This window comes from Molossus molossus, unplaced genomic scaffold, assembly GCF_014108415.1.
Source record: "Molossus molossus isolate mMolMol1 unplaced genomic scaffold, mMolMol1.p scaffold_m16_p_1, whole genome shotgun sequence".
NCBI classification, from domain to species: Eukaryota; Metazoa; Chordata; class Mammalia; order Chiroptera; family Molossidae; genus Molossus; species Molossus molossus.
Window position 1 is genome coordinate 10,982,397 of NW_023425344.1, and position 21,767 is coordinate 11,004,163.

At 48.5% G+C, this 21,767-nt stretch overlaps 1 protein-coding gene across 1 annotated transcript; it reads right to left on the reverse strand.

Annotated features, from left to right (window-relative positions):
* Nucleotides 1-3,047: 3,047 nt before the first annotated feature.
* On the reverse strand, nt 3,048-20,687 carry QDPR (quinoid dihydropteridine reductase). Its single transcript, XM_036269686.1, has 7 exons — nt 20,561-20,687; nt 17,454-17,546; nt 13,167-13,263; nt 10,661-10,801; nt 6,978-7,086; nt 4,931-5,014; nt 3,048-3,587 (listed from the first exon to the last, which is right to left on the reverse strand). The coding sequence occupies exons 1-7, from the start codon at nt 20,654-20,656 to the stop codon at nt 3,482-3,484; spliced, it is 726 nt and encodes a 241-aa protein (XP_036125579.1). The 5' UTR covers nt 20,657-20,687; the 3' UTR covers nt 3,048-3,481.
* Nucleotides 20,688-21,767: the final 1,080 nt, after the last annotated feature.

Below are 21,767 nucleotides of genomic sequence, written 5' to 3' on the forward strand. Positions count from 1 at the left end.
ATCAATTCAATTAAAAATAAACTCCCATCTGAGTTGTTGTTTTTGTTTTTTTTTTCCTTTTCTACACCTGGAGTCACAGGCAGCTAAGAGCCCACCATCACCAGGCGCTGAGGTTCTGACTCAGATCACACCTGCCTCTCTGCTGCCTACCATCCATGAAGATCTGAGGTCCCTTCCATGGGCCTCCCGAGAAGTCTGGTTTGGAAGGTCAGACAGGAAAAACGTGAATACAGAATAAACAGTACAAACAAGTGATGTTGCCAAAGCATTTTCAAAACATTGGGTCTGCTTTTACCCGTGGAAATAAATTAGTAAAAAAAAGAAAGAAAGCATCCTGCATAAAATGTTTACCCAAAAATCTATTTCTCCACAACAGGTATTTTTCATATCCACTCAAAGAAGCATCACGTTATCAACTCTCCGAGGTGGCCCACACATCCATGGAGCTCGTCTGAGCCTCTTGGAAGTAGAGAAAAACTGTCTAGACCGCTGTAGGAACAGGTGAAAGTGTGTTAGGCTGGAATACAGTGAGGGATGAAGAGAATTCAGTATCAAGTTTACTGATTCCGAAGTTATGCTGTTTCCCAAAAAGCAGAGGCGTGGGACCCACTGCTAGGTCTCACCTCACATGAAGGAGCAAGACCACGACAGAGGGCAGCCTGCGGCCCAGGCGTCCTCCCTCGGCACACAGCACCTGTCTGCTTGCACCATGTGGGATGCAGCCTTCAGCATCCTTCTGGCACAAAGATAAGGAACAGGGAGGGCAAAGGAGAGGCAGGTAAGGGTTCTGGCATCAGTTACACGTGGGGTTTTCCCACACCAAGCAATTCTCCGACCTCCAGCTGGGTGGCCTACAGTTCAAGTCTGACACTGTCTACCTGGCGACAGCATCACATCCCGCAGGTTATGGGCCCAGCCCCACAACATACCCTTGCACTCCACTCAGATGCCAATCACAAGTCCAGGCTGTCACCTGTGCTTCTGACCAACCAGCTCTCGATCGGGGCTTTCCACGACCCCTCCTGGGGTTTGATGAATTTGCTGGAGCGGCTCACAGCACTCAGAGAAACATTCCACTTCCTAGATCACCAGTTTATGAGAAAAGGATGTAACTCAGGAACAGCCTACTGGAAGAGATGCACAGGCCAATACAGGGGAAGCCACGGAGCTTTCCTGCCCCCCGTGAGGGCGCCACCCTCCCAACACCTCTCTGTTCACCAATCCAGAAGCTCTCTGAACCCATCCTTTTGGTCTTAAGGAGGCTTCGTTACATAAGCGTGATCAAGGCCGTCTTTGGCCACCGGCAGTGGACTTGACCTCCCTCCAGCCTCTCCCCCCTTCCCAGAGGTCAGCAGTAGGGCTCACCCCACGAAGACTTCACCTCCCAATACCATCACACTGGGCATTAGGGTTCAAACCTATGAATTTGGAGAGACACACACGTTCAGACCACAGCACCGGGTGATGGGACAAATCAGCCCTAACTTTCTGAGCCCCCATCCTATCTCCTGGAAGATTTGCATGTCACCTTGAAGAATGAATGTCAAGAATCAGGAAAGACTCCTCAAATAAACACAGAAACAACAGATGATAGAGCAGCTCACTCAAGGAATGTATCCACAAGAACTGAAAACATGCCCTGGCCGGTTTTGCCTGTGGTTAGAGCATCAGCCTGCAGACCAGAGTCCCAGGTTCGGTTCCCGCTAAGGACATGTTCCTTGGTTGCAGTTCGTCCCTAGCCCCGGTTGGGGTCGTGTGGGTGGCAACCAGTCGATGTCTCTCTCTCATCAATGTTTTTCTCTCTCTCTCCTTCCCACTCTATTTTAAGATAAATGCAAAAATGTCCTCGGGTGAGGATAAGAAAAGAACTGAAAACAGGTCCTCAAACCCTTGTCCACAAGAGTCCACAGCAGCACTGTCTCCAACAGCCAAAGGCGGGCACAACCTAAACGTCTGTCAATAGATGGATGACACACCAACTGCTCTATACAAACAATAGAATATTATTCAGCCATAAAAAGGAGTGAACTCCTAATAGTTGCTATGATATGGATGAACCTCAAAAACATGCCAAGTGAGAGAAGCCAGACACAGAAGACCACGTAATGCATGACTGCGTCTACATAAAATATCCAGAACAGGCAAATTCAGTAGACTGGATGCCAGGGCCTGGAGGCAGGGGAAGGGGCAGTCACTGCCTAGTGGGTACAGCGTTTTACTCTGGGATGATGAACAGTCTGGGACTAGACAGAGTTGGTGGTGACAGAACATCATGAATATACCAAATGCCACTGCCCTTTTCACTTTAAAGTGATTACTTTTGTGTTATGTAAATTTTATCTCAATAATTTTTTTTTTTAATCAAGAAAACACCTGGTACAGGCCTTTATAAACAGCAGCCAGCTGGTGCCCAGGGTCCGGGCTTAGTTCTGCCACTTACTGGCAATGAGGGTGCTAAGTCGACTCAGTTTCCTCAAGTGTAAAATAAGGGTGAGATCAGGTCGCTCGTCCCCAGTGAGGACAACCTGGATCAGTCACAGGACAGCTTCTGAGTGCACAGGGCCACCCTGCCACCCAATTCTGACGCGCCCAAGGGAGAGTCGTGCCTGTCACTGTGTGGAAATGTCTTTCAGGTCCTGGCTGGGTAGCCCGGTTGGTTAGAGTGCCATCCCAGTGTGCCAAGGTTTCGGGTTTGATCCCCGGTCAGGGCACAAACAAGCAGGAGCCAATGAATGCATAAATGTGGAGCAACAAATCAACGTTTCTCTCTCTCTCATTCTGTCTCTACAGTAAAAAATTTTTTTAAATACTTATTTCAGGGTTTGAGTCTATCCGCTTCCAAATGCAGCAGACGGAAGCCCGCTGCGGCACGTTCGTCTGTAACTGTGTGTAGGACACGCCGATCACAGGAGCCAGCACAATCACCGAGGCACATTTATTAGGAAGATAAACTCCACGTCGTCACGAGTGGGCTCTCAAACACTTGGCGACCGACCACACAGGGAAAAGGTACCGGACAGAGTCCACGGGACTTCGCTTACCCCACGGGAGGGGTTTTAAGGCAGTTTAATTCAGCGCTGCTATACTACATCTGTGACACAAACAGCACTCGACAGTAACCCAGGCCCCCGGCGTCCCCGGTGCCGATAAATCTCCGTACTAGTGGAGACCACCAGTGCCGGGGCAGATACAGTATCAAAGGCAAGTCCACCTGACGCCCACCCAGAGGGCCCTGGAGAGACCTCCCAAACCGGTGGTCAACACAGATGGACAACGGGGCTCTCTGTAGGCCTCCACCCACATTTTATTTCACACAAACATTTCACACTGTCTCACGGAAGCAAACGCACATTAGGTGAGAGAAAATCGGGTCTCGCCGTCTCGTCCCACAAACAGGATCACAGCGAACACGGGCCAGACGCGGCGACACTGAGGTGCGGAGACTCTTCTGGCAGGTCCCGCCCAGGCGCCGACAGGAAGCCTAGTAATACGCCGGGGTCAGTTCCGTCTTCCCTCCCGTCGTCACCACCTGGATGAGGCTCCCTGAGCTTGGTCGGTTTTTCTCTGTGATCCAGTCCTGGAAGGTTCTAGAACAAATGAGAAAAGCATTACATTTTAAAAGCCAAAATCTGACACGTGCTTATAGTCACATCAGTGGCTTGGGAGCCACTGTGCTAAAGCCACTAAGGAGTCACGGACTCGTGACCAGGTCCCCAGTGATGTCTGCAAGTCACTCGTTCCAATTTCTCAGTGACAGGAGCTGGAGAGATTTTAACTTTCACTTTTGTCTTTCTGTGCATTGCTAGGATATGTTATAACACAGTGGTATGATTTTAAGTAATAAAAAAATGAATTAGTTCATTATAAGAGAGAGATATGTGCACAATACTTCATACGCTGCTATATTTCCTTCCCAGAAATTGGAAGGAGAGGGAGAAGAAACTCATTCTCTCTCTTTTTTTTTTTTTTTAGCAAACAATGATGGAGCACCCACGGCTCTGTCAAGCAATGGGGAAAAAATGCAAAAAAACAGACTATTACAATAAAGTACATTAAATGCTAGAACAGGGACATTTATTAACTAACCCTGCCTGAGGGAGTCAAGAAGACCATCTCAAAGAAAACAGAATAAGAAAAGGTATAAGAAATTCACAAGGTTGAACAAGTAGCTGATCTTTTGTAAAACATTTCCTTTGACCTCTGGTCGGTCTGGCTCATTAGTTAGAGCGTCAACCCGTGGTCCAGAGAGACCGGGGTTCAGTTCCTGCTAAGGGCACGTACCTCAGTCGCAGTTTGTCCCCAGCCCGGGTTGGGTCGTGTGGGTGGCAGCCAGCTGATGTGTGTCTCTCACATTGATGTTTCTCTCTCTCTCTCTCTTCTTCCCTCTCTCCCTGTTGCTCCATCTGAAGATGAATGCAAAAATGTCCTCGGGTGAGGATAAAAAAAAATTTCCTTTGAGTGTTAAGTACACCATCCCTTTAACAGTCCCCGGCTGGGACTCTGGGCCCTCTTTCCTTGGAAAGCACTCTGAAGTTCCTGGGACAGTCCTGGGTGCCGGGCAGTAACTTCTGGACCAGAACTGATGTGTAACTGCCAAGCCTTTCGAGCTCCACTCCGAGGGTTGAACAAGCCAAGGGAAGGTACACAGGCTCAAAAGGCAGGGCGCTGCTAAAACTCCCTGCAGTGCTGTGATGTGTATGACCCCATCTCTGGGGGTCGGGCAGAGCTGGGGGACAGCTCTCCCAGACCACCGACACCCCCACTCTATGAGATTCACTCTGATGTACCCTGTACACTCAGAGGCCAGTGAGCTCCCAAGACGATCCTCACTGCTAAACCAAGAGAACAGGGTCGTGTCCTCTGGCCCATCGGGGGCAGAGAAAGGGGCTGGGAGCTGCCTGGTCACTGATGTCATTACGGTGATACTCACTCCACAAGGAACTCCAAGGGCGTCCAGGAGCTGAAGTCGGCCTCGGGCATTGACTTCCTGTTCATGGGGGTATCCAGGGTGATCCTGGGTGCAGAGATAAGCCTGTCATTTGTGCCTCCCTTTATAACTGCCCGGCCTCCTCGGCCAGGAAAATGCACCATGAGCCTCTGGCACCGTGGGTGGCAGTGTTTCACGTGCAGAGACCACATGATGACAGAGAAGCCGGGGCACGTACAAAGGTCGCATCCAAGCATAATTCCATAAGGCGTTTTGTGACTCACCCATTAGGTAGAGAGGAACAAAATGAAAGAGCCACATTTTGCCATTTTTATTTTTAATTGAATGTTTTTAAATTAATTAATTTATTTTTGTTACAGATGTTTCTCACTTTCCCCCCCATGGATTCCCCCTCCACCTCCCTCCCCACCCTGTCCCCAGCTTTGTTGTCCATGTCCATTGTTCATGCATACATTCATATAAGTTATATGGTTTATCTCTCCCCCACCACCCCTTGTTCTGGGGATTGTCAGTCTGTACCCTACTTCCACATCTCTGGGACGACCCCATTCCTCAGTCTATTATGTTCATTATATTCCACAAATAAGTGAGATCATATGATACTTGTCTCTCTCTGCTTGGCTTGTTTCGCTGAGGATAATACTTTTCAGGTCCCCCCAGGTTGTCTCAAAGGATAAGAGATCTTTCTTTCTTATAGCTGCATAGTACTCCATTGTGTATATGTACCACCGCTTTTTTATCCATTTGTCTAATGATGGACATTTGAGCTGTTTCCAGATCTTAGCTATTGTACATAGTGCTGCTATGAACATGGGGGTACATATATTCTTTCTGATTGGTGTTTCAGGCTTCTTAGAGTATATTCCCAGAAGTGGGATCACTGGGTCAAATGGCAGTTCAATTTTTAATTTTTGAGGTAACACCATATTGTTTTCCATAGCCACATTTAGCCTTTTTTAAAAATACAGTCTTTTATGGAAGGAACCAGCTTTGCTGTGTAAGGTCTTCATTCGCTCCCTGAACGTGGCAGGCTCATTTCTGAGGATTTCTGAAGTGTTAGCGACAACGTTCCTTTAGCCTCGGGGAAAGGACAGCCTAGCCTCCTGCATGCTGCGGCTGAACTCGCAGGCTTCTCAGCGGGAAAACAGAATTCAGCTATGTGCGACTTCCCCGAGAACGTCAGACCTCAGGAACCCTCAAATAGCTGTGGGATGAGGTCACAGGACCCCAGGAGCTCACAAACGAAAGGGACCTGGACGGTGCGGTCCCACCACAGTGCCAACGGCTTCCTTACGGGACTGTAGGCGAGAGCTAAGCTGGACAGTGCCTGAGCTTCTCCAGCAGGAAGGAACTCGGCTCCAAAGCTGCTGCCCACCCAGTGCACCTGAGTGAGGACCTCCCCCCGATCGATCGCAGACAGGACCATCTCCCAGGTCCCCGTATTCTTCTTCAGATTCCTCCCCACCCCCATCCAAAGACTCAAAACCAGTGGTTCTCAACCTCCCTAATGCTGCGACCCTTTAATACAGGTCCTCATGTATGTGGGCGTATCTGCATGTGGGTGGACCTGCCTGGAGACGGACAGAGGAGTGGTGTCTTGGTTCCTAAGACCATTGGAAATACGTGTTTTCCGATGGCCTTAGGCGACCTCTGTGAAAGGGTCGTTCGACCTCCCAAAGGGGTCGTGACCCACAGGTTGAGAACCACTGCTCAAAACAGTCTCTCTTCCACAGGGACCTTACAAGGGTGGGAAAGACAGAACTACAAGTGTTAAAATCAAATGTGTAGACTGTGTTTAATGAGGGGGCCGAATGGAGCGAAGGAAAGAAAATAAGAAAGAGGCAAGACAGACAGACCCATCCATCAGCCAGCCCACCACTCTGGGCACCAAGCTCATGCAACACCTGAAGAAGGCTCTTCAGGGCCTAGGGTGAATTTTAGGAGCTGAGGTGACACAAAGTCCCCGGGGGAAAGCGGCCCTAGGCCGTGTGGACTCCAGGCAGAGGTGGGCAGAGTCCCAGGCACTTACGGGAGCACCGCGATGGCCGCAGAGCCGGGCGGCATGCCGCTGTTCTTCCCCGCGAGGCTCTGGCACAGCTGGTGGACGGCGCCCTTGGCCATGCCGTAGCCGATCATCCCTGGGAGATGGGGAGGAAACGGTCAGGTGACCCCTGGCCGCCGCTGGTGTGTCCAAAGACCGCCACACCAGGGGTCCAGAGGAGGCCAGGAAGACAAGAAGGACAGACATCTAGGGGGGGAACATGGAAGGTACGTAATGTTTCAAGTGCACCTACTATCACCTGACATTTGTCACAAAAGTCATGAAGTTGAGCCTATTTTTATTTTTATTGTTGAGAAGACCAAGGCTCAGACAGGGTGACTGACATGCCCAAGCTCACACACGCACCTGCACCAAGGCCGCCCCAGAGGCAAAAGGCCAGGCAAGAGCTGGGTTCTGAACCCCTGAATCATTCATAGCTTGTGAGGAAAATCGAGCTGTCATTTGGAGTCAGGCTGCCCAGGTTCACATCCCAGCTCTTCCACTTCCCACTAAAGAAACCCTGAGCCAGTTCTCATTGCCCTTCTAATCCTCAGTCACCCCATCTGCAAAATGGGGATGAAGTACTTAGTTCTGGGCTCAGCACAGAGTAGGCACTCAATGTTTCCCAGCAAATGCACAGAAGTAATGCGCCCCAGAGCCCATCTCCTGTGTAGAGCGTGAACCATTCTGACCTGTGCACACAGAGCTACCTACTAGTCTTCCTTTGCTCCCACCGATGAATGTCTGTGTTTGCTGACTGAAGCAAGGCATGACTTTTATCAGGACAGGTTTCCATCTGCTCTGCAGACATGTGGCAGAAAGAGGGTCCCTCCGCTCTACAGTCCCCCACAGCACCCCGCTTGGATGCTCCCTAAATGCCGTAAACACCTCTCCTCCTTCACAAAACTTCTTCCAGAAGTCAGCAGCCTCTTTAAAAACTCCCAGCAAGCATGCTCCTTGAAGTATAACAGCTGAGGAGGCATCAAAAGTACAGAGGGGGGCGGGATCACAGCCCAGCTGAGGAACCAGTCAGCTCCACAGCAACCTTGAATTGCAAAGGCAGGTCAAAGCCTCCAACAATTATTCAGAAGTCCAAGCAGAATATTTCGCCATCCTCAGCTTTGCTGTTTAATCAAGGGCAGGGGGCCAACAGTGGTAGAAAGATCACACAAACTCTGCAGAGATTAAAAAACCACCGTATGAATCCCACTCATCCAGGCCTGTCCCCAGCCAACTCCAGGGCTCAGTCTTCACTCCATTCAAACAACACAAGTGTAGGGATCTGTGCAACCCACAACTCTAATGGTTTAATTCTACAGAACCCGATACAATGCAGGGAAGGAGGTCATTTGCAAGAAATGAGGGGAAAAAAGTCTTTTATAAGAAGATAAATAATTTCTTCCTAATTATAAAATGATCAAGGTAGTCCCTCAAAACTGATTTCTAAACACAGCAAAACAAAAGTGATTATTAGCATTTTAATAGTTTATCCCCCAGTAGGTAATCTACAAATATAATCTTGGAAATAAGAGGGTGGGGGTTTTCTCAGGATCTTTCCAGGTGAAAAAAAAAAAATCTTTTCATTTGTGAACAACTTTTCTTGGTTTTGAAAGACTACTAAGCCTCTTTGTTATTTACTTTCAATAAATTATAGATTTCCCTAGATTTTTCTGGGGTCTGAATCAAAGTTGAAAGATTTCACGACTCAAATAAATTTAACAATATCTAACCCAGAACTTCAAGGCGAACACAGTCATGAACACATGAAGCAAGAGCAGCTGAGCAAAAGTAAGCCTAGAGTAAACAATACCAGTTCACATTCATTAGCGACTCCCTGTCATACCCTTATAAGCCATTTACATCCATTAAGATGTTTGCAGGTCACCACCGCCACATAAAGGATTTAATTATTTTTCCCATTTTACAGGTGACAAGACTGACGCTCAGCGAGGCTAAGTAACTTACCAAATATCACACAGTAAGTGGCAAAATCACAAAAGAAACGCAACCTGTGTAGTCCCAGAGTCTGCAGTCATAACCAGTACCCCAAATTATAAACAAACAGATATTTACAAACCACAGAAAAGTCAGAGACTGTTTTGTCCTTCAGAAAAAATTAGTCTTTCAGACCTGGGATTTTCTTTTTTAAATGTCAACCTATTACTCGTTTTTCTGTTTACTTGCTAGTGCCTCTGCTCTCCGTCACCTTTAATAAAAGTCAGAACCAACATGTGACATTTACACAGCTTTAATGATTCTAAGAGCCTCAGACTGGTGAGATCATATGCTCTGAGACACAGTAGAAAATAAGAAGCAAGAAACTGTTGATTTGTAAGAGCCTCGGAGTTCAGTGAGTTACATTATAACTGCAAAAGGAGCTCATTCTCCAGCACACTGAAGAGCCCACAAACAGCTCCCCTGCTTATTAAAGAAGAGTTTAACTTAGTAGTAGAGGTGGACACTTTCTACCTCTGTGCTGTAACCCCAAACCTCCACCTAAAGTCCTTAATTCCTTAACCGTATCTGAAAGGGAGTATCATGGGTTGAATTATACCTCTCCCCAAAATTCATGTTCAAGTCCTCAGAGTGTGACTGTATTTGGAGATGGGGTCATTAAAGAGGCAATTAAGTTAAAATGAGGTCATTAGGGTGGGTCCTAATGTAGTGTGGCTGGTGTCCTCATAAGAAGGGGAGATGGGGACACAGACAGGCACAGAGGGGAGTCCACGTGAAGACAGTCATCAACAAGCCAAGGAAAGAGGCTCCTGGATGAAATCAAGAAATCGACCCTGCTGACACCTTGATCCTGAACCTCCAGCCTCTGGAATTATGAGACAAACGTCTGTTGTTTAAGCCACTGGGGTACTTTGTTACGGCAGCCCTAGCAAACCACACAGGGAGTAAAAAATGTACAGGGCACTTGGATCTGCCTGCTATAGTGGGAAAAGCACATAATGTAAAGTAAGATCACAACGGACTGCATAGACCCAGGCAAGTGAGTTAACTGCGCTGTTTTAGTTTCCTTACTTATAAGTTGAAAAAGAGCAGCGATGCCGTCGCCCCAGCGTGCAGCGAGGATGCGTGTGCAATGCAGTGCCTTTTGAGAAGACCCCACGTGCCGGCACGTCACACACGGTCATACCTAGTGCTACACAGCTGCTCCTCCGGTACATACCACTACGTCCCTAGTTACAACGCCGGAAACTACAGCAGAGATCTGGTCGAACAGATACGTGCCGTGTTCAAGGCCACACAGCGAGGAGGAAGCAGCCACCCCCAGCCTCTCTCGCTCCATAACCTACACAATTTCCAGTGGCCGAGCTGCCTCCCAGGGACAGGTGAACACGGTGCAATGGTGACAGTACATGTTTGTTAACGAATTCACGTCCACGCCACCACCGTTCACTCCCTGGGTGGGTCACGGATAAATAAACCACATCGGGGGGAGGGGGTGCCAGATTACAGCATTCCTTAACCACCAGGAACTGAGGACAATGTAAGGAAAAGGATCAGGAGTCCTCCTACGAAGATTCAGGCCGAAGGGAAGCAAAGCCCACCCACCCAAAGCACCCCAGAGGGTAAAGGGCTTCAACGTGCCTCGTCTCATCGACGTGCCCGCAGCCCAGTGAACAAGGAGATTCCCATCTCGCAGACGGGGAACGGAGGCTTACCAGGGGTCCCGTCCAGGGCAGCCTTGGCGCCGGCCAAGGTCAGGAGGCCTCCGTCCTTGAGGTGCTTGGTGGCCAGGTGGCTGGAGATGGTGGACGTCCACATGCTCTGCTTCCACATCAGGTCACAGTTTTTGAAGAGAGCTGAGTGAGACAACAGCAGGCCGCTCGGATCTGCGCTGGACAGCGAGCCCAGCTCACGGCGCTGACCCCGGGAAGCACCAGCCTCTCCCGGCCCGGAAGCAAGGTTTAGTGCAAGCAGCACAGGGCCCTGTGGTCAGCGGCACGGGTTCGAATCCAGCCACGTGCTCGCCCGAGTCTCAGCTCCCCACCTGTAAGCTGGCAACATTTCAGCCCGTAAATGAGGACTGTGCACAGCCATGCAGGACTGGCCTTCACTCAGAGGCTGTTCTCCTTGGTGAAGGGCATGAGATCTGTAACAAGAACCTGCATGTCTCAGCAGGTTTCACGCGTGATAAAGAGCTGAGGGACCATGACCACAGGGACACAGAGGGCTTCTCAGAGCTATGTTTTTTAAGGCCAAACGTTTAATGCTGCTTTAAAGACCCTTTAAAAGAGAGCTGAAATGACGACCATTCCACACTTATTTTAACTGTCTGGCCTTGCTAAACGTGCACAAAGAAACAAGTGGTAACACCTGCAAGTGTGGGGCTGGGCAGCAGTCCCCTTCCTCCCTGACACGGCACAGGGGACCCAGGGAAGCTGTGCCCAGATCCAGGGGGAAAGCCTGCTGACTCAGCAGGAGGGGGCGCCCTCAGGGACGGCCCCAGTACGGCATTTCCCTGTGAAACAGAACTAGGGGGGAAAAAAGAATCGATGGACCCACATTTACCACTTCTTGTTCCCAAAATACACAAAAGGCCATCCGGGTGTTCTGCCAACCTGATCACCCCACAAAATACCAGTGTCGTGTTCAAGCGTGGTTTACAGAAAATCGACTCCTTTTTACATGGCTGCGACTAATACATGTAGAAGGAATGACAGAATTAGAAAACTGCCACTTTTCAATCCCGATGGGATAACTGTCTCAGGCAGCGGTTATCCATGGATGCTTAAAACCCTCAGGACTGTGGGGTTCTCACGGTGTCCGGGAAGAGGACGTTCACACACAGTGCCAAGGCACACCCCACGGTCACTGACTAACTGCAAACAGAAGAACGGGAGCCTGTCAGCCGCCACCCTAACCACACATCGCACCTGCCATCACTCGGGGTGGGCAGGGCCTCTGATGTGACAGCCCCGCTGTGACTAGTGTGACGTCCTCATTGTCAGGAAGAAGTCTCGCCTCCCAAATGTTTAACCTGAGCCTAAGTCAAATCCCTAAACCTAAACTCTAGTTCACAGGAAATAATGGGGGTAGACGAACAAGGTAAATGACACCTTAAAGAAACAGTGAGACACATTCTGTATGAACACTGCCCTGACTCACCAAGTCCATCGCAGGAAGAAAAAAAAAAATTTCTAGAGACTAAAAACCACAACAGAACGAGGCATAAACCCTAACTGGAATATATTAAAAAAAAGAAAATATCCGCCCTAGCCAGTTTGGCTCAGCGGTTAGAGCGTCAGCCTGCGGTCCGGAGAGACCTAGGTTCGGTTCCCGCTAAGGGCACGTACTTCGGTTGCAGTTTGTCCCCGGCCCTGGTTGGTTGTGTGGGTGGCAGCCACTCGATGTGTCCCTTCACATCGATGTTTCTGTCTGTCTCTCCCTTCCTCTCTCTCCCTCCCACTCTATCTGTACAAAAAATGGAAAAATGTCATCGGGTGAGGATAAAAAAAAAAGAAAATAAAAAAAAAAAAAAAAGAAAATATCCAACAAATAGGAGTTGGATATTATCAATCTTACAGAATCACTGTCAATTTTCTTAGCTACAATAAGGGTACTATGATAAAGTAGGAAAAGGAGGATGCACGAACGCATGACAATGCAGGATGTGGCTGAAATCGGTGAAGTGTGAACTTACCTGCAAGTGGTTAACAAAGACAGCCGCCCAGAGCACACGCGGGAAAGCCAGCGAGTGCACGTGAGGCAAACGTCAGCCGTCCCTGGGTCTAGACGGAGGGTGACGGGTGCTCCCTGAACTCTTTCAGCTTTTCTGTGTGTTTGCAAATGTTCATAATAAAAAGTTGGAAAATGTCCTCGGCATTAATAAAAGCTCCACTGGGAGGCCCGAATCCGACCTGCAAACGATCTCTCTGTCTCAAACACGTGCCCTGATTCCCAGTACCAAGCCCTGTAAGATTGGGGCGGGGATAATGCTGATTTCGCTCGGCCTCTAAACTTCCAACTCAATGCCCCCTCCCCCGATGGCCTTTATGGGAAGTTGCTTCTTCGTCTGTAAGCGGGGTGTCTGTCTCGACCGCACAGAGCTCCCGCAGACTCTGGCAGACGCACAGGAAAACATCTGGTACACGGCACTGACCCAGTCCCTGCCCCGCAGGACAAAGAGCAGAGCGGAGTGAATGATCAACTCAGGAAAGGACTCACACTTGGACTTGGCATTGCCCCCGGCCCATCCTCCAGCCACACACAGGATTGCGTCCACCTTCTCTTCACCCAAGAGCTTTCCGACCTCAGCAGTCACCTTCACCGAAAAGGACAAAGAGATGCATAAACGGCCTGGTAAACCCCAGCAGGCTGACAGCTTCACGGACACTTCAGTTCACGTTTCACTTTCTTCTAAGGTAGTTAACAGTACCTGGCAGTTAACATTTTGAAAACCAGATGTAGGAAAAACCTATGATAACCACCTTGGAGAGTAAAGCCCACCTGTATGCCAATGTAATTTTTACAAAGCAATCTAGAATCTTCTTTTGAACATTCTAAAGTGTGGGGCTATAAGCATCCTTGGAATAAAATAATTAATTTAAAAAGTAGGAGAAAGCCCTGGCAGGTTTTGCTCAGTGGTTGGAGCATCGGCCCATGGACTAAAGGGTCATGGGTTCAGTCCCCGGCCTCGGTCAGGGTCATGCATGTCTCTCTCACATCAATGTTTCTCTTTCCGTCTCTCTCCCTCTCCCTCGCCCTCCCTCCCACTCTATCTAAAAAAAAAATCAATGAAAAAAATATCCTCAGGTGAGGATTTAAAAAAAAAAAGTAGGAAAAGGTTTGCCCTGGCTGGTGAGGTTGAGTTCGTTGAGCGTGGTCCTGTGCACCAAGAAGTCGATTCCCAGTCAGGGCACATGCCTGGGTTGCAGGGGGGCAGCCAATCAATGCTTCTCTTCCTCTCCTTCTCCCTTTCTCTCTCTCTAAAGTTAAAAAAAATAAAAATAATAATAATAATAAAAAGTAGGAAAAGGCTTAAAGAGTCACCTAGGGCTTCAATGACTAGAGCTATATCTTCTGGCATATTTCTCTCCAGACTTTGCAAATCACAGGATCATGATCTGAGATAATTCTACTCTTCCCCCAGTACAAAAATCCCTTGAAATGCAACTCCAAAAGAAAATGCCAAAGAAAAAATATTTTTTTAAAGCAATAACAAAAATACAGTCGATGGCAAAATGTTGGTAAATACAGACATTTTATTTATCTATTTCTGCTTGACTGAAAATTTTAAAGTGTTGAAAATATTTATATGTCCTTCAGTTACAATTTATTAAAACAAAAGTCTGGTCCTGGCCAGTCTGGCTTAGCGGTTAGAGCGTTGGTCCAAGGACCAGAGTCGCAGGTTCAATTCCGGTCAAGGGTACGTACCTTGGTTGCAGTTCAGTCCCCAGTCCTGATCAGGGTTGTGCAGAAGGCAACCTTTTGATGTTTTGCTCTCTCTCCCTCTCCCTCTCCCTCCTTCCCTCCTTCCCACTTTCTCTGAAGATAAATGAAAAAATAATATCCTCGCATGAGGATTTTTAAAAAAAGTCTGGCAAGAGGCATTCTGGCCATCAACCCTTTTCCCTGTTTCTCTGGAAGGGCTGAGATGAACCCTCCCAATTGCTTCCTTAGGATCAAGTTTCTGAAGACTTATCACAAGGAAGACTTAGAGAAAGACAATGTATCTGTCTCAGCACAACATTCCAGTCCCTGCCCTCTTTCCCCAGCAACACCTGAGGCCTCCAATTACTCTTTCAAAGAGACTGCTTTGGCAGAGGAAACCAATCTCTCCTCTCCCTACACCCCACACCTAAAACTTTCTTTCAAGAAATTCCTGAAGTCCCTTGGCCTCTATTCACGAGTGTCTCCCCTAATCTGGTTCCCTGGCTGGTCCCTCCCTTCATTCTGAAGCCATGTCCTGTTGCCAAGAGCACAGACCCCAGCTGCAGGAAGCTGGGTCACCTCCCTGACATATGTCCTACTGTTATGAAAGCCTGGAGCCCATAGCAGAAAAAGCACCTGTATAACTTTTCTTTTTAACACCTACCCATTTTTTAATTCCTCCCCATTAAACTTTGCTTGTTGCCCAACAGTTTTCTATAGCTCTCCGGCCTTCCTCACCGCTGCATCTCTTCACTGTCACTAGGGAATTCCTGCCCAGGGGGTCAATGTGACATGTATCAGGCTTGAATTTCCTCTTCTAGAGCTTTACAAACAAAAACTGGATGTCATGCTGCTGTCCAGAAATTCTTAAATGTATAAATATACATTTATACATTTAATACATGTATTAAATGTATTTAATACAGCGGACAGCGGTAGAAGCAGTTAAAGAGTTTAAAAGCATTATAGAGTCAAGTCTCAGATACGGACAAGTTCCCATTCAAAAAGCACACATCAGTGCCTGCAACTAACAAGAGCGGAGAGCCCTGACTGCAGGGAACCACACTGCCCCGCCTGCTATCAGAGCCCAGAGCTCCCCTTGCCTTTAATTTTAGCTTCTGTTACTTTATTCACATGGAGCTGCTTTGCCACCAGGCAGCTTAGCATGCAGCTAGGAGAGCAGACATCCAACCCCCACTGCCCCGGTTCAAATCTTGGCTGTGTCACCTACCGCCTGTTTGACCTTGAGCAAATACGAGGGCCTTTCTGTGCCTCAGACTCCCCGTTTCTACAAGGAAGATAAATTAGAAACTTTGTTCTGGGCTGTTACAGACATTCAACAAGTTGATGTGAATGAAGCGCTCAGAACCGGGCCTGACACATAACAATGCCATCTCAGGCTTTCCTGTTCAGCCCATTTAAGCCAATAGTACAGGAAACATCAGGACCATATGATGAAAAGTAAGAACAACAAAGGCCCTGGCCCAATGTGGCTGAGTTGGTTGAGAGTCATTCCATGCACCAAAAGGTTGCCAGTTCAATTCCTGATCAGGGCACATACCCAGGTTGCGGGTTCGATCCCTGAGTACAGGAGGCAATCAATGTTTCTCTCCCTCTCTGTCTAAAACTAATTTTTTTTTAATTAAAAGGTAAGAACAATAATAATCCATCTTCTGAGTAAGGCGACTGGCTTTTTATATTCTAGCCTAAGTCAAACTGATGCTTTTCAAAAACTTGAGTGAGCAAATCCTATGCTTACAATTCATTTTTAAAATTTTTAAATGCATTCATGTGCATGTTTGGAGGAAAGAGTGTAAAGAGATCACTCAACACATTAACTGCAGTGGCACGAGACATGACTGTGCCCCTTTTGGTTTTACTATACTTCCTGCATCATACATATATCACTTTTTAAATTCTTTAAATGTGTCATAAAAAATAGCTGAGGGCCACAAACATCGAATCCCCAACTATGTTCAGATGTTCAGATTACCGGGGAGAGCGTAACTCATTAAAGTTGTTAATGAGTTGTTAACAAGTCTCTCGATAGGAGATCATGCTCCAGACCCCACCACTAGCTAGATGGTCCACCGTGTCCCTTAGTGTCTGAAACTCAGTCCCCTTGGCTATAAATGGGGCTGCCATCCTCCGCCCGCCTGCCTCACTGAGTGCTTGTGTAAATGTGGCCCATCACACAAAAAGGATGTCATTTCCTGGGGAATGTGGGCTGGAGCGCTGGCCGGAGAGCCACAGAAAGCATCCTCCAGGCAGCCGGTGGGAACCACTTACGAGCATCTCGGCTACTGATACCATCACACTGTTAACGGAGCTTCGTCTGGGGAGGGACACTGTCTCGGGGCACAGGGGTACTTCACCACTGACTGATACATTTACAGAGTTTTGTTTGACTTCTTGTTTTACAATAAGCACATCATTTTATAATTCGAAATAAAATAATCTGTTTTGTTAGTATCCTTGCTTTGAACTAGGGAGCTCCACCTTTTAGAAAGTACCCTAAATTAATAATCAGAGATGGGGACAAAGACGTTTGCACCAATAGTCTTATTAATGGTAAAAATTTTAAAATTGCCAAACAGTTAAATGCACATGTGGAAACTAAGAAAACTGTGGCCAATCCACAAAATTAAAAATTACTCGTGGACACAGAGAGTTTAAGTGACCTGAAGAGGCACAAAATTAAAAATTACTCGTGGACACAGAGAGTTTAAGTGACCTGAAGAAGTACTGCAATTAAATAAAATGTATTTACATTTTTAAAAAGCTGTCCATAAAATATAAATACATCATCTCAACTCGTAACACTAACAACGTATCATATCCATAGGAAAGACAAGAAAATGGGCCAAAATGTGAACAGTCAGCTAACTAGAAACAGACTATGAGTAATTTATCTTCACCGTACTTTTTTTTTCCCACTTTTTCCAAATTTTCCTCAATGGGTGCACATGGCTTTCCTAATTAGAGAAACGATACTTGAACAAAGGAAGAGCACGTGGCCAGTGGACACCTCTCCCCAGGGCGCCCCGCCCCCGGGCTTGGTGGGGCCTTTGCTGGGATCACCTGGTCAGCCTGCTCGGTGAACGAGTCTGTCATTTTGACGACGACACTGGCACTGGCCTCTTCATTCTCCACCACGTCGATGCTGGCCACCCACTGGAGTCAAGAAGAAAACAGCTTTGGTCAAGGCACAATGAGTTGTTATTCCTTTACAGATCCATGCCCAGAACAGGGGCAGTGGAGGCAGATGAGAGGTTTAAGGGAAAATCCACTAGCTACTTTCAGGGAGGACTGACCTGAGCCGGCCTGTCCTACCCTAGCCCAGCCTCACCCCCACCCCCGCCACCTCCAAACTCATTTTCCTCGTCTTCCACTCTCACTCCTGAAAGCCAAACCCTGCACTTCCAGAGACGCCCTCGACTGGGATCGGCAATTTTTTTCGGTGAAGGGCCAGATAGGAAATATCTTAGGCTTTGCAGGACCTACAGTCTCTGTTGCAACTACTCAACTCTGCTGTTGTGACAGGAGAGCAGCCACAGGCCACAGGTGAACGCACGACCGTGGCTGTGTTCCAATAAAACGTCACGCGCTGAAATGTGAATTTCATACCAGTTTTCTCATGTCACAAGATATTATTCCTCTTTTGATTTCTTTAAACAGTTTAACAATGTGAAACCGGTCTTAGCTCTTGGGTTGTACAAAAACAGACGGCAGGCTGGATTTGGCTCATGGAGGACGAGAGTTTTGGACCCTTGCCCCAGACACAGGGGGATGGCTTTGGGTTTGGGAATCAGGCCGACTGGGTTTGAATCCTGCCTCTGCCACAGAGTGGCTTTCGGGAGCTCGTGCTCTGCAGACGGTCCTCACCTGCGAAGTGGGGATTCGCAATAACAGGGTGAGTATGAGAAATAAGTGAAACAGAGGAGACTATGGCCACCCGCACAGGTGACACATGGTTCTTACTCAGAAAGCTCCAGGGCCCTGAGGTCTGATGGCCCCAGAGACAGAGTTCTCTCCCACAAGCTTTGAAGAACACAGCATCCATTCAAGAACGCTCACTACTTCTGTCACCAGCCATGAGAGATACTGAGACAAAGAAAAGTTTCCATCCCAGAGCTCCCAGGAATGAAGGGGGTGGGGACAGTCAAAGGTAAACCAGTCCACCAGATTCCACAGCCAAATCCAAGGTAAACTAAGTGCCCCCATCAGGGGCAAGTGCCCCCACCAGAGACATGCACAGCCCTTGCATCTGTAACATGCGGATGCCAACAGGACTACTCTAGTAAGATTATTACGTACAGTAAAAGAAATTAAGAGAATGTAAGGGATCTGGTATGTAGGAACACAATGCCTGGCCCTTGGCTGGAAGTCCTTAAACGTTACAATTGTCACCACCTTCCATCTATGCAGACCGCTAGGTTCCAGAGCAGGTGTACGGCAGGAAGGCGGTGGTGCATTTAGAATCCCTTAGAAGGATATTCCTATACCAGATTCTGAGCCAGAAGAAAACCCTGGGACTCTCTCCCTCTGGTCTCAGGGCACCCTCACCCCGGTGCTGCTGCTATTGCTAACTGAGCCCTCAGGAAAACTCCCCAGCGTGGACTTTGAGCAAGTGACAGCTGCAGCAGGAAGACACAGGGCAGAGTCTCCATGGGCAATGTGCTGATCCCTGCTGGGAGGCTGGAGTCAGGGTTCCTGGCCTGAGACGAGCTCAGTTCCTACCAGCTGCCTCCAGAGAGTGAAAATCTGATTATGCAGAGTAGTTGAAATAGACAGCAAAACAAAGAAGTCACCAGTATTCGAGAGGCCCAGACCTCTAAGTATCGGGTCCAAAGGAGGCTAAAGGAACAGGGGTACAGGTCAATTATTAATAACGGGGGAGGAAGAAACATTTCTCTACCCTTCTAGATCCTTCTGGCTGGTCAAATAATGAAACCAACATGAGAGAGATTAACAAGAGAAAATAACCAAATTTGTCCGGTCAATGTGGCTCAGTGGTTGAGAGTGGACCCATGCACCAAGAGGTCGCTGCTTTGATTCCTGATCAGGACACATGCCCAGGTTTGGGCCCCACCCCAGTGGGGAGCATGCAAGAAGCAACGGATAGATGCTCTCTCTCATCGATGTTTCTATCTCTCTCTCCCTCTTTCTTACTCTCTTTAAAATCAATAAAGGGGAGGGGGGGAGAACCAAATTTAATTACATACGTACATATGGGAACCCCACATATTTGAGAGGGTAGAGGCAGAAAGTTAAAATAAAGTACATATGACAGTCTCAGCTAAGGATGAGGTAAGGTGCCTTGGTGCTTCACAAGAGAGAAAGGTCATTTAAAGGGCATTAAAAAGCAGATGATTAGTTATTAGAAGTTTGCACTGCCCTATAGATAGGTCCTAAAAATATATTTCTGGTAATAACTCATATTATGGGTAAGGCCCCTCATTTAAACTTTTTAAGGGAAAGGTAAACGTTTCTCTTGAACCCACAAGTTCTCTACTGCCTTCAGCTAAAAATAATTCATGTACCAAAGTAGCTCATTTTGGGGAGGCCTCTTCTGAACCCCTTCAATATACAAAATAAATACATCAATAATAGCTAACATTTGACCTGGAGTCAGGTAATTTACACACTAGGGCACCAATTATCTTATTTAATCCTCAGACCACTCCCCAGAGGGCAAATATTATCATAATCCCCATTTTACAGACGTGGAAACAGGTGTGTGGAAGTTCAGCAATCAGTTCATAGGAGCACATAACAGGACTAGTCACCAGAGTAAGGCGGCACAATTTCCCAGTCCTTCCTTCTCCTTCTCCTTCCTGGCCCCTTCACCTGCGCTCCTGTTCCTCCTCCTCTGGAATTCTCTCCTGAGTCATGCCCGGCCTTTGGGGGCCCAGCGGAGTCCGAGGGGCAGCCCCCCCTCTCCTTGCAGAGCAAAGGCCCGAGCCTATGGCCGGCGTGGGCAAGTACTCGGAGGCAGGAACAGACGTGCCGACTTTTGCTTGCACTCTCAAGCACCCACGTGTGGGGGTGCACGGGGTCCCAGCTTCCTCCAGCATGCCCTCCCAGGATGCACCAGAAGGCCCCCAGCACCCCAGTGGCCATCGTGCTTGCCCGCCCCCAGCCCGCCCCACCAGGGGGAGCCCCGCGCCCCCAGCCCGCGGAGTTACCCAGTTGCGGGCCCGGAACGCCTGCACGCACTGGGAGCCCAGCGCGCCCCTGCCGCCGTACACCAGCACCCGGCGCGCCTCGCCCGCCGCCGCCATCCTGCTGCTCCCGCTCCTCGCGCTCGGCCCGCAGCTCAACGCCCGGAGCCCGAACGCCGCGCCCCTGCGCGCCCCGCCCCTGCGCGCCCCGCCCCTGCGCGCCCCGCCCCGGCGCGCCAGCCAACCAGCCAGGAGGGACCGCGCGGCGGCCGGCCCCGCGCTGCGCCCACTGCTGCCCCCTAGCGCGCGGCCGCGCCCCGCGAGGACGGCCACCGAGCGGGGCGGGCGCTCTCGGCCGCGCTGGGACCCGGCTGGCCCGCCCAGGGGCGGGTCCATCGGCCGAGCACCGCCGCCTGCCGGCAGGTTCCGGGCACCCTGGGCGTGCAGAGCGCGGGGCTGAGTGCGGGTGGCCCCCGCCATCATCTCGGCACCAAGAGAATGAGTCTGTTTGCGAGATAAGACCAACCACGTATAATCTAGTTTTCCGCTAAGTCAGAGTGAAGCATACTGTCCGGCCACCCTGTTTGATAGTCTCAGTCCCCTAGCCAATAAAATGGGAAAACTAATGGCCTATCTTCCTAGGGTTTCGGAAAGGATTTCTTTTATTTTTTTATTAATTTATTTTTGTTACAGATGTTTCTCCTTTTTTCTTAAAGAGCTAACACTAGAGTATTAGAGCGTGTGTGACTAGTAGTAGGAGCTCAGTGAATGCCGATTGAGCGTTATTAACATTGTCATTTTTGCCAATACCTCTCTTACAATTCATTGGGCCTTTCAGAGATTGTGAGTTCCAGGCTTCCTGCATTTGGGGAGTGCGAGGGGGGATATTTAAATATCTATTTGGGGGCATAGTTAAGCATTAAAAATTGCCAAACGACTGATACGAAAATTGTAGTATACTATATTTTAAGTGTTTATACTTTACAAATTAAGGCTTTTAATAAAAAATAAAAAGAATACCATAGATAATGATTACAAGCTTAAAAATAGGAGTACATAACAGGCCTTTCGTCTTGTAGGGACACAAGTTCAATGATGTAAAGTCCTATAATACTGTCCTTGGACCTCTGTGACTGTATGTAAGCCCTCACCAAATGGCACCACCTGCCCCACCAACAGAGCCTGGCATTTTCTCTCTTGTCTATTAGTTCACTTCTGCCCATGGCCTGTG